The following is a 12,193-nucleotide window of genomic DNA, read 5'->3' as shown; positions in this document are numbered from 1 at the left end:
AAGCTAGTTGAATGCAAACAGAGGACAGGCCAGCAGTTCCAATCTGCATTACTTCTACAGACCTCAGTCAGTGAAAGCATGTGGTTCAAACATCAGCACTTTACTATCTGCTCAGCCAAGATGCAAATACCCATTAATATCAACATCAGCAAGCCGCTTTTGTTTACCAGGGCACTCAACCTTCTAGGAAACCATACCAGAATTCCATGTATAGCAGCTAGTGCCTACACACTAACCTACCAAGGAACTAGGGGTGAGGAGAAGCCACTAACACCATGATGACCAAAGCACACATCCAAATAAGAGGAAGACAGTAGGAAAAATCATTAAAGGGAGGGAAGGAAGAGGTTGAGGCAACAGTGGTATACAAGTGTGCTCGCATGCACACACGGTTGGGAAGTGCTGCTTTATACTTTCAACCAGTGGTATATTTAAAATCATAACCCCATGCCCCACTATTAGATGTGCTTTTAGTTTGTAATTTACTAAAATCATGAATCTTCAAGGGGCAGACAGAGAATTAGCTAATCTAAACAAGTCAGTCTGGGATCATTCATGAATTTACAAGTGCAACTATGTGTTCACAGTTTTAGCATAACCACTTTTATGGTTTGGGTGCTTCTTTCTCTCACATACATACACTCTGTCTGAACAAGCATCACATTGTACATGTAGGCCAACAAGTGTTCAGGTGAACCTCTCCCATGAGGAAGCACTATTAATTAAGAGAAGTTGAATTGCTTCAACTTAAAACTTCAGTATAAAATTCAACTTCAACTCCAACTTTGAATGGAAGGCTTGCATACTGCATAGACCTTTAACAAGCATGACCAGCAGCATTTTGGAGACCAAAAGGAGTGCTCCGTGCACACAGTAGGGACAAACGAACATCAATATTAGTCCATCCCATAAGAATGACTTATACATTAACTGAATGAAACTTCCATACCACATTTCTAGAAGATGAGAAATTAGATGTGCACTCCTAGGCATGATTTGGTAACCCAGGAAGAAGTATTATTCCTCATCCCTGGTCTCCATGCCTCACCAAAGGACCCACTCCAACATAAACTTGAGGAATATCCCCTATTGCACCAGCTTGGGCAATCTGCATAACATTCGTATTTGGGATCATATCAATAACTGCTACTCAGATTATTCAACTGGAGTTGACAGTTGTCTAATTTGAATGAGATGTTGATTCATGTGAACCTATAAATAATCATTGCAATACTAAGTATTGGACATCGTTAACCAGATTCAGTGTTCTGTGATGGGGCACTTACCTTAAAAAGAGCCCTTAAAGCCTCTTCATTGTTTTCAAAACATGAAAAGGTTTCTTTGAAAGAAAAAAAATCAAGCTAGCAGCTCTGACTTGTTATAGCTGATGAACACAGATAATGTGCCATTTGCATCAGTGTCAGCACCACTCAAACGTCCCACCGCATAATCACAAAAAGATCTTATTGTAATGCATCCGTGGTATCCAACTGGTTTCATATCACTGTATCCCAACACTTAAATAAAAGTAGAAATTGGAGCAAGAATCTTAACTGGGCTTCTTAGAGTTCAGTATTTAAAACATGAAAGTTAACAACGTATAAGTTTTTGGCAGCAAGAGTATCCTTGCAGCATTAAGCACAAGTTAAGAGAGGTTTTCTTGTGTGTGTGTGTGGGGGGGGGGGGAGGAGAGAAGGCAGTTAGGTCACCAGACCCTGGTTGAAAAGGGCTGGGCATACTGAGATCCCATAAGACTGAGTACTTGTTCTGAGCTGAACTGGTAACTGCAAGGAAGCCCATTAAATGAGTTGGTTGCAGGACTGTTCCTGCTAGCATCTACATGAGGGTGAACTCTGGTAAGCGTATTAGCAGACATGTTGCTTCTTTTAATGATTAAAAATTCTCTGTAATGCTATTTACCTTAAAAATAAAGTAGTCTTGCACAAGCAGCACGTGGGGTATCTTGTAATGGAAGGAACTACACCTGTTGACCATCTCTGAAGAGAAAACAGGCAGTGTCCTTGGGCAACTTGTGTGTGCTGTGAAGGACAGTGAAGGCAGGGAACTGTATAGCCTGGAAACACTCCAGTCAGAAGGGAGAGAGGCACAGGTCTACTTCCAGAAAGGCAACAGCTGGGAAGCAGGAAGCCTGAGAACGGGTGCCTTTGTTGGGCCACTGAGGGGGAACTACATCTGCAGTTGCCCTCAACTGTGACACTCCCCATCTATCACAGTGCTGAAGTGACTTCTCTTCTGGTCCTGTGTGGAGCACCAGTACCTTGTGCACTCTGCAATGTGGAAACTGAAGACAGGAAGTCACCAACCCCAAGATCTTATGCAGAAATAGTAATAAGATGTGTCCAATAAGAGGACATCAAACACTGACTGAAATCTGACTTAAGGGGAAGCCAATTTTTAGTCAAACTGAGTTTCGCTCGTATGTCAAACTCAGAGCTAAACCAACTGCTGGATATTTAATAACCTCTCCTTCTCTCTTCAGTGAAGGACAGAGAGCCTCCAGTTCACACATGGGTCTTCTATAAGGAGAACTTCAGAAAGATGGGGAAGGCAGACAAGATTCCACATTCCTGATATTTCCAGAGTAGTTAAAAACCCAATCCGAAGCTCAGATGTTTGGATATCCAAGGAGCCAAAACCTGCACAAACCCAGGCACACTGTGCCAAGCTCCTCCCCATTTCAAATCACCATTACTAGAAAACCCACCCAAGCTGCAGGACTGGAGATTGCAACTTCCACTTAATACTAGAATACCCAACAGGAAAACAAGAATGGGGGCAGGGGACCTAGCAGCTATCAAGAGCTCATTCTTATGCCCTTTGTAGAAATTAGTCACCCACACAATCCTCCTCAGCCATAATTGATTGTATCTCAATCTAAGGAGCACCAATAGGTTTCTCAGCCAACATTACTAAACCCTTGGCCTTCAAGTCTATCTTCCTTCCCCACTAGCCATAGCCATTTGTAATTTCTGATGGACTCCAGGACTGGAATGACATACAGCACACTACTGCAAGGTCCACCACAACACAGGCAGCACAAGACAGTAATTCAGGACCTTACCTTTTTTGCACACAGGTAATGAAAAGGAAGCTACTAGACTTAATCCTCTATGTTTACAATATTCAAAAGGAAATCTATGACCCCAAGCATTAGTAAGAAGGGACAAGGAAGCAAGAAATTAATCCTTGTACACAGCTCCTTAACACACATTTCAAAGCTGTGGATTAATTAGGACAAAGCCACCTAGATTCCCACCTTTAATCTCCAGTGTCATGTCTAATGGGATATATTCTTCTGGGTGAGAATTTCTCACTCTCAGCATGCAAAAGTCAGTCTATTAAAAAACGCCACACAAGCTTCTGCTTGAAACTGTGCTGATTTATTGGCTCAAAGTTAGCATTTAAACAAGGGCTTTGCATAAGACATAAGGCGAGAAAATGCCATCCACAGAAAGGCAAAGCAGCAAAAGATGAAGAGCAGAATCAGTCTCATCCACTCATCGTCCGACACCAGAAGTCAGTTTCAAAGCTAGATTCAAGAGTCCTCTGGCAACTTGAAATTGTGTTTGTGAGCTGCACCTAATATAATACTATCCACATCCTCAGTTTTTGCCCTGGGAAAGAGGGATAGAAATAAGGCTACCTTGAAACACTGGAATATTTATATCCATCCATACTCCAATCTGAAAACAGATGATTTATAGCAATAAGCAACACTGCCGCCCCAACCCCTCCCCAATCAAAAAAAAATTTAAAAGAGCGGCGCCACACACACACACACCCCCCACATACAGCAACAGGCATGATTCCTTCTAGGTATACAGAAAATCAAGTGATAAGTGCACTATGTTCAATTCACCAGGTCAAGCAAATGAAGACCATCTCAGGAACTCTCAGCATTTTGAAGCCCAAATAATTAATACCAACAAGAACACCCTCTTCCAACACTTGACAGCTGTCTGCTTAAGAACTACGCCTACACTATAGGCATAACCACCTACTTAAACTCCAGCAAGGAAACAGAACTGGTAAGACAAATGCAAGCAGCTCAGTGCAGAAACACGACCAAAGGATTTATAAATAAAGCATCAGTTTCTTGTGATTTTTTTAAAAAAAGATTTAACTCTTAAATTTGACCTAAACCAGATAGATAGGTACAAGGCTGTAAAGCCTGACCAACCATATTCTGCAAGAGTCTCTCCAGCGGGGGGGGGGGGGGGGGGGGAGGAGGGGGTTTCAGTTTACAAGCAGCAGCATCAAAATGCCAATGGCTGATCAGCTGATTAGACTTCTAATGCTTTTAACTTTGGTTTTTATTCCAGCTAAGACCCAGCAGGATACTGTCTAACAGACACATGCTCTGTAAAGATTTCCTAAAACCAGAGCTCAACAGCACTGGCAAGAGAATGTGCATTCTCCAGACTAAAGTTAAAATTAATCCCACATTCTGCCTTGATGAGATGGCCAAGAGTTAGACCTTCCTCTAGCCAAGTAGCCATTTGCATGCACCATGGTCTACTAAAATGATGCATTCTCAGCAACTGTTGTTCTGATTAGCTTACCTCTAATCAGAAGTTTGTTGTTTCCAGCGACAGACAGTTCTCAGGGGACTAACCGAAAATGCAGCAGTGCAGCCTGGATCAGTGAGCAAGCGACCCTGCAGACAGAAAGCTGGCAAGAGTTCACTTTCTCCTGCCTATATACCAGATGTTGCTACAGGGCTAAAGGCACAGCCCACACAAACTCCAACTTGCATGGTTTGCTAGAGAGACTTTTTAAATAAAGTGTTTGCATTTTGGAGTACGTTATGTTGCTACACCATGCTGCCACTTCCACACCCCTGTCTGAACAAAGAATGACAAGGTCAGGCTGCAATATCCATTTGCTGACGGAGGCATAATAGCTACTCAATTTTAGGCCATGGGAAACTGGGGGAGGCACCACCAATTTGAGAGACCTAAATGCAACTTTAGCTTCACTGGAGAGCAACAATGGACTCTCAAGGACACTCTAAGGTGCCACAAGTACTCCTGCTCTTTTTGCTGATACAGACTAACACGGCTGCTACTCGGAAACCTCCCACAACCCAGCCTCTCCTGATACTATAGAAAAGAATTAATGCTTTCTCAGGCTAGCAGACCTGACCTGGAAAAACAGGCCCTTTAGCCTTGAAAGAAACTTCAAGACTAACCGATCCAAAAGAGAAAGATCACCCTCTTACTTTGAGCCAACTGGTAACTGGACCAGAACACATCATCCAACTCCACGTGTTTTGAATTTATAGAAATGCTCCTGGGTTTCAGTATTGGAGTGAGACACCAGTACAGTAGAGGAAGTTCTACAACAATGTCTCTAATCCAAGTTCTTTGGCAGCTTAGTCTGTACTGAGTTTCTCCATCCAAGAAATACTCAATAAAAAATAAAAAAAAATTTATATGTAGGGCAAGGACCTTGTAGAGCCAGAAAGTACCAGATGGAATCAGTCTTGCTGAACTTCCTCCTCAAATCTACACAAAAACCATGCATTAAACTGAAGTCTACAAACCAAAGTGAAGTATTAGTGGAATTTAACGTAGCACCAAGCTAGTCCTTCATCTCCAGAATCACGGTACAGCAAGCTGATCACTAGCCTAACTAGCAGAGTTGAGAGATGGTACTACAACACAAGAGCTCTGGTAGAGGTGGAGGTGTACCCAAGTAGACCCAGTGCCACCATCACTTCAACTCCACCAGTGGCGGAAAGAATGGCATAAACCAGCTACCAATGGTTTAAATCACCATGTCAACTAACCTTGTTCAGAGCAGGTGTAAGTGACATGACCATTCAGATACCAGAGGCTGCCTGTACTTTGTCTATTCTAGCCCCTTTCCAGAGAGCCGTAATGGTGGAATTTAAGGGGGGGGGGGGGGGAAACAGTTTAGACAAAGCCTATGATGCTGTAGTTAGATACCTTTGGAACAAAGTGCTCTGGAAGTGAAATGGGTCGGGTGTATAAAATAGAGACTCCAGAGGACTTTGCCATTTTGCAGCAATTCGGAGATGTTTTATCAGCTTTCTGCAAGACCTAAACTGAGGTCATGACTCAGGCACACAGATAAAGCTGTGAGTAAGCTTTCATAGCCCTTATTTGTTCATATATAGGCTTAGCAGAGTTCTTTAATTGATAAATGCTTAAAAATAAATTTTAATGTTCAAAGTTGTCAGAAATTATAGAGCAGTCAGACAATATTTAACACTAGTAGACATTGAAATTCAAAAAATTAAAGCTTTATAACTGTTAAGATACACAAATTGTCAACATCTCATGTCAAAAATATAGAAAGTAAATATCCTTAAATCAAATTCTAATTAGTTCTCAAGTACCATTTTTCTTATGTTGCCTACTTATAAATTTCAATCAATGGAAATATGTCAGTGTGTGCGCGTGTGTGGTGAAATCCATGTTTGCCAACATTACCAATCAAAATCTAATCCTTCCAAGTCTATTTATAAAACACCACACATCCAAGTGCTTACAAGAGTTAAGAACAGTTATAGTAAAATACATTAACAGCTACTACTGAAACTTCCCTTTTGATGGTATTAGTACCAAGCAGCAGTCACTCCTAGGACAACCCATTAGCAACAAGCTCTGCTGTGTTAAAAAGCCTCTTAGGACTTCAGCTCATCCTTCCATCAGGAATGACATTCCTGAAAGAGGCTTCTGGCAAGCTCTACTCTCAGCACCATAAATTGGGTGGCACACCACTCAGGTCACCTGGGCAAATAAATTAAGACCTTTTACATTCCTACATTGCTTTAGTCAGGGACAATAGCACAAGCTGCAAAGAAACCTTACTGATCTGGTGGACTGGATCCAAGGGTAATTTGACAGCATTGGTATGACCATCTCCTGGAAATTTAAGACAGTAAAAAGCATAGGAACTTGAGATAGTACTGTGCTTCAAAAGCAGCATAGGCTTGGTTCCATTTCCACCTTATGACTTGCTGCAAAGTAAGCTTTAAAGGAACATTACAGTATGACTCAGGAGGAGGATACAACTGAAACAACTGCTTATAACTCAAGATATAACTGTTCTATCCCACTGATCCATGCAAGGGGGAGGGGGTGACCTGGTCTATCTGAGAAAAGGCCCCAGAGCAGCATTTCTCAAATGCTGCCATCAGGGGCTTTTCTTGCAGCCACAGCCTTTTGGGTAATGATGGGGGGGGGGGCAGGGAGTAACCCTCCCCCAGGGCCACCAGCAGGGGCTGGTCTCGGTCCCCTCCTGCAGCCACAAACACTGTAGGAGCAGGCAGCCAGCACGAGTCCCCCATGGGGCTGGGGCTTCAGGCTTAAGCCCTGGGGAGGTGGGCAACAGGCTCCAGCTGTGCAGCAGCAGGCTCCATCCCCCAGCCACAGGCTCACCCCCCTGCACATCAGCCCTGGCCCTCACAGCCTCCTCCAGTCCCCATCTGTGCACTACGGCCTCAGGCTCTCGCTCTTGGTTCACCTCCCCCATCTCCCCTCTCTCCCGCGGCCTCTCATCTAGCCCCCTATCACCTCTTGGCCCCCCCATCCAGGGCTTAATTTGTCCCCCAGCTTGCTGGGGCTGAGTAAGTCTGCTGTGAAAAGTGATATTAACAATTATACAAAAATGTCACTTTTCACAGCAGACTTACTAGCTAGCAAGTCTAAAAACAACAACAACAAAACCCACACACACACACCTTCAAAGCACCTTGTGTTTCTATTCTGTTTAGGTCCAGTAATGACTGGAAAACTGTACTTTTTAAAATTCAGTCTGCAAAAAAACCCTACGTCAATTATAAGGATTTGGACATGTGCCATTTGTTTTTCCTAAAGTTAAAGTATTTTTGCAAAAATTGTTAGAGTGGCCACCAGCAAGAGTTGGTGGCTGCACTCTGAGGCCACCCAAAAATTTGTTGCGAGAACCCCTGCTCTAGAGAGTGATTTCAGTAGATGCAACCCTCAAAGCAACACATGGAAACCAGAAACATGAAAGCAGAGTCCCTCTACCCCCAGAAACAGAGGGAAACCTCTTCCTTCATCCTAATCTAGTTAGCAGTTGCACAACTACTGTCTCCTTTCCTCTTCTCCCCTAGTTACCTACTCAACTCTTTCTATGGAGGGAGGCGCAATTTGCTATAACTGATGTGAAGCATTTAAAGCCCCACTTTGGACTTAAGGTAGTAACACCAGAAGAGAAAATGAGAAGCTCTTCAAGAATAACCAACCTAATCCACCCTGGAGGGCCCATTCTCCTCTTCCGACACAGCCTGTTCTAATCTGTCAGTTGAACATATAGTGACAGAAGGTGGGAGCGCACGAAAAGCCAACACCACAGGTTGTTTAGAGGCCCTCAACAGCCAACAAAAGGGTATAGCCATACACCCCCCCTCCAGTTGAGACAGACTATGTCACACTGTTGCCATAAGGATCCCTCATGTTCTCAGACAAAAAGGATGTAGTCCCAGTTACTAGAACACAACTGGTCACAGCTATCTCCAGGCAAATAAGCAGAGACACAGGACAGCACTGTCTTATTACATGCAGAACAGAGCTACCAATTACAAGCTCCACATGTGCACACATAAGGGTCCCAATAGACACAGGAAGGATTCAGACTTCAAAGACAAGCAGAACGGGTTCAACTTAAAACCACACGAGCATTACACCGGTTTCAGCAGACATCAAATAGCTTCCATTGCGCTAAATGGTGTCTTACTCATTACACTAATCATGGAAAGACCTATTTGATCTTGCCAATCCAACTGGGAGAAAGAAAAAAAAGCCATACTACACTTACAAAGCAGAGGCTAAATCAATACTGGTACTATGTTTAATGGCTACTGTAACATAGAACAGAACGGTGGCATTTCAAAGTTCATGCATTTCCTGTATCCCTGTTTCATCCAAATATGAATACAAGAGAACAGCTTTCAAGAGCACCATCTTTATTAGTCAAAAAGAAAAGGAGTACTTGTGGCACCTTAGAGACTAATACGGCTGCTACTCTGAAACCTATCTTTATTAGGATATTTTCAGTTCCCCAAAATAGACTTTCTTCAATTAAGAAAGTTCTTTCCCCCTACCCCCAGGACTGATGAAGGAACAGGATGCCGTTTCCTTAAGAAATATTTCCATTCCAATTCTGATTTACTCAGAAGCCCTGTTGGTAAGTGTGTGGATATCAGCTCATGACAAGGGTCTAACTATCTAGTGGCTTGACAATTCTCAGGAGACCAATAAAAGCATATTCTCCTGTCCCTCCTTACTAAAAAGATAGGAGAGCAAAAGGATAGAGTGCACCTATGAAGTCTCCAGCATTACCGTCAGTTCCAGTTAGCTCAGTAGAGTGCAATCAAGGACACCGATAGAACTACAAGCTGCTACACTGCATGCTTACATTTAATATAGGAAAAACTACCTTTCTAGGTATTGAAAGCCAGGGGGCAGGGGAAAATGCACCATCACCATATGCTCAGAGAATTTTTTTTTTTTGGTGCAAATTCCAAGAACCAGTTTAAACAGAAGTGCCTATATTTTAAGTACTTAAAGTGCATGAAGAATGGAGCACGTTAAATTACTTGCGTTGTATTTAGCAGGGAAAAAAAAAAAGATAGCTCTGCGTGAACTGTAAATGGAGCAAAAAGGATATTCAAATTCATACTCAAAATACTGACAAAACAAGCATTCAAACCAGGAGGCCTTCAGAACAATTTATAGAGGAAGGAAGTGATTGCAATGTTACTTTGACCATCAGGTTACACTTTCTAGTTTTATTGTGTGCAAAGCATAATATAATACATGCACACAAATCCTTGACATGTCTTTCCATTTCCAGAATCAGAGCATCTTCATTACAGAGTCAGCAACAGGATGGAACATTGCTACTATCTTTACATTTGTTCATGGAGCTGCAGAGGTTATGCGCTATACATAAACACTGAAATAGGCAGGGTCGACATTCAAAACACACACAACTGACACCCTCGATTTCTGGTTTGACTAGAGTTAAAATAGCCATACAGCAATGGCAAAAACAAGTCCTTAACTAACACACACTTTTTGCAACTGTGCAAGGCAGGAACAACAGGAGGCTTATCAACCCCAAGACTTCACTGTAACACTAAGTCTCAACAGAACTACTGTGAGAGAGTATTTTATAATGCATACACAGAGCATACCGTACTTGAAACGGTACTTCTATTTTAAACTATTAAAAACACAAGCATATCAGATATATATTCAGTGACTGACTAGTGTGTTTCTTTCATAATTCAAGAACAGTTTTCCCCATCCTACACTTTTGTTTCTCCTCTTCAATACCTCACTCTCCTTGTTTCACTACAGGAGGCAACTACCTCAGTCCACAGAAGCAAGCTAAAACCATTGGACATATGTAGTTTTGGGGTTTGTTTTAAAAAAAAAAAAAAACCACCACTGCATATCTTGATTTCTCCTCAAACCAAGGAAATTCAGATGAGTTAAGACGAGAAAGACCAAGGTTGAAGATCAGAGGACAATTTTGCTCTCAGATTCATAGAGATTTTTGTAGTCACCTACCCACTTTTTTTTATTATTAATTATTAAATAAAGAGAGATCCAAGAACAGTCTTTGCTATAATCAATTCTGCAATCTGAAGCTACTTAAAAACAAAGATACTATAGGAATCTTTCAGCTAGCAGTATCTCTTTACAGTATGTAATCACTGCTTAGATGCCTTCCCATTTATGCATTATGGTATTGCGGTGCCCTACAGAACTAAGTATATTCAGTGAAGCAAAATGGTGTTTTCAAAGCCAAAGAGCGTGGCACAACGAGGCAGTAGAATCACTGCAGCTCCAGTCTAAGATGGCAGCAGAGAACACAGATGTTAGAATACACAGATCCACTCCACCATCAGTCTAATTAGACAGCAAGTCACCCAAATACAGGTTAAGCAACGTAAAGGACACAAGTATTCTGCCAGTGTCTCCTCACACACTTGGTCCTATGTAGCTACTACTCCTTCTGACTACCAAGCATTTTAGCTGGCTTCAGAAAGAGACACTAAACATTTCACTGAGTCCCAACAAAGGCAGGGTGCTGAGCTATCTGAACCACCACTCCAATCCTATGTACGATGGGATATTTTGTACTAAGTGGCAGCACAGCAGTTAGGAAAGCCAAGTACTCATCATTCAGCCACAGGACAGAAGGCAGCGCCTGTGCCTACCTGGGCAGCTCAGCCTGTGGCAGCGTTACCTTTTCCAGCCTGAAGAGCCACATCCCTATTTGGTAGCTGGGCCCAAGGGGCTGGTGTTTTACCCTCCCCCAGAGGAAGGAGGGCTTCGGATGCTCTCAGAGGAGCTCAGGGTTTGTGCTATTGTTCCAGGGGCTAAATAATTTCCTGCCTCTCTCCTGGTGGGGGGGGGGGGGGTGGAGGAAGAGAGAGAGAGAAAATACTGAAAAGTAATATTATAGACTACAGTCAGAGAGGGCAACCTGCCCCATGGCTGATCTACCCCGTGGGAGGGGCGGGGCAGGGCAGAGCAGACACCCCTCCTCCCCCCCGGTGGATCTACCCCGTGGGAGGGGCGGGGCGGGGCAGGGCAGGGCAGGGCAGACTCCCCTCCCCCCCCCGGTGGATCTACCCCTTGGGAGGGGGGCGCAGCGCACGCCAAGCCGGGGGGCGGCGGAGGAGAAACTGACGAGACCCTGCCCCCTCAGGCGGCCCCTCACCTGCTGGTACTCGGCGTCCTCCGGGCGGAAGTCGGCGCTGGCGGCCTCCCAGCGCAGGCTGACGTGCGGCAGGCGGTGCAGGAGACTCACCCACCAGGGCGGCGAGTAGCTGACCCCCGCCATGCCCGGCCCTGCCGACCGCTCCCTCCGAGACCCGAGCCGCGGCCCCCGCCTCACCCGCAGCCGCCGCCTGGGGCTGCCATGGGCGGGAAGGAAGCGCTGCCGGCTCCGCTCTCTCGCGCTGGTTCCCCCGAATCAGGCGGCCGGGCCCGCGCTGCTCCCGGGCGGCGCCCTCCCCCGCATGGCAGTGCCGGCTCCGGCTCGGCCCAGGTGAGCGGCTCCCTCCCGTGCGAGCTCCGCGCCGCCAGCCCGGCCGCTCGCTCTTTGTTCGCGGAGCCGCCCCCGCCCCCCCGGCTGGCCCCGCCCTCCCGCTTCCTTCCCA

The 12,193-nt window shown here is 44.6% G+C and overlaps 1 protein-coding gene across 3 annotated transcripts in view; it reads right to left on the bottom strand.

The window, feature by feature from the left end:
• TTYH3 (tweety family member 3) overlaps nucleotides 1-12,043 on the bottom strand; it is an 88,868-nt gene extending 76,825 nt beyond the window's left edge. The window contains exon 1 of one of the 3 annotated variants that reach the window (XM_074965191.1): nucleotides 11,752-12,043. In XM_074965191.1, coding sequence (XP_074821292.1) covers nucleotides 11,752-11,874 — 123 coding nt within the window. In that variant the 5' untranslated portion in view covers nucleotides 11,875-12,043. The remainder of the gene's footprint in view (nucleotides 1-11,751) is intronic. The other 2 variants (XM_074965189.1, XM_074965190.1) reach the window with 2 other exon arrangements.
• Between the last annotated feature and the right edge of the window lie 150 nt (nucleotides 12,044-12,193).

This window comes from Natator depressus, chromosome 10 (assembly GCF_965152275.1).
Source record: "Natator depressus isolate rNatDep1 chromosome 10, rNatDep2.hap1, whole genome shotgun sequence".
Taxonomy (NCBI): domain Eukaryota; kingdom Metazoa; phylum Chordata; order Testudines; family Cheloniidae; genus Natator; species Natator depressus.
The sequence above is the reverse complement of the archived record's forward strand: the minus strand, read 5'-3'. Positions and strand labels throughout refer to the sequence as shown.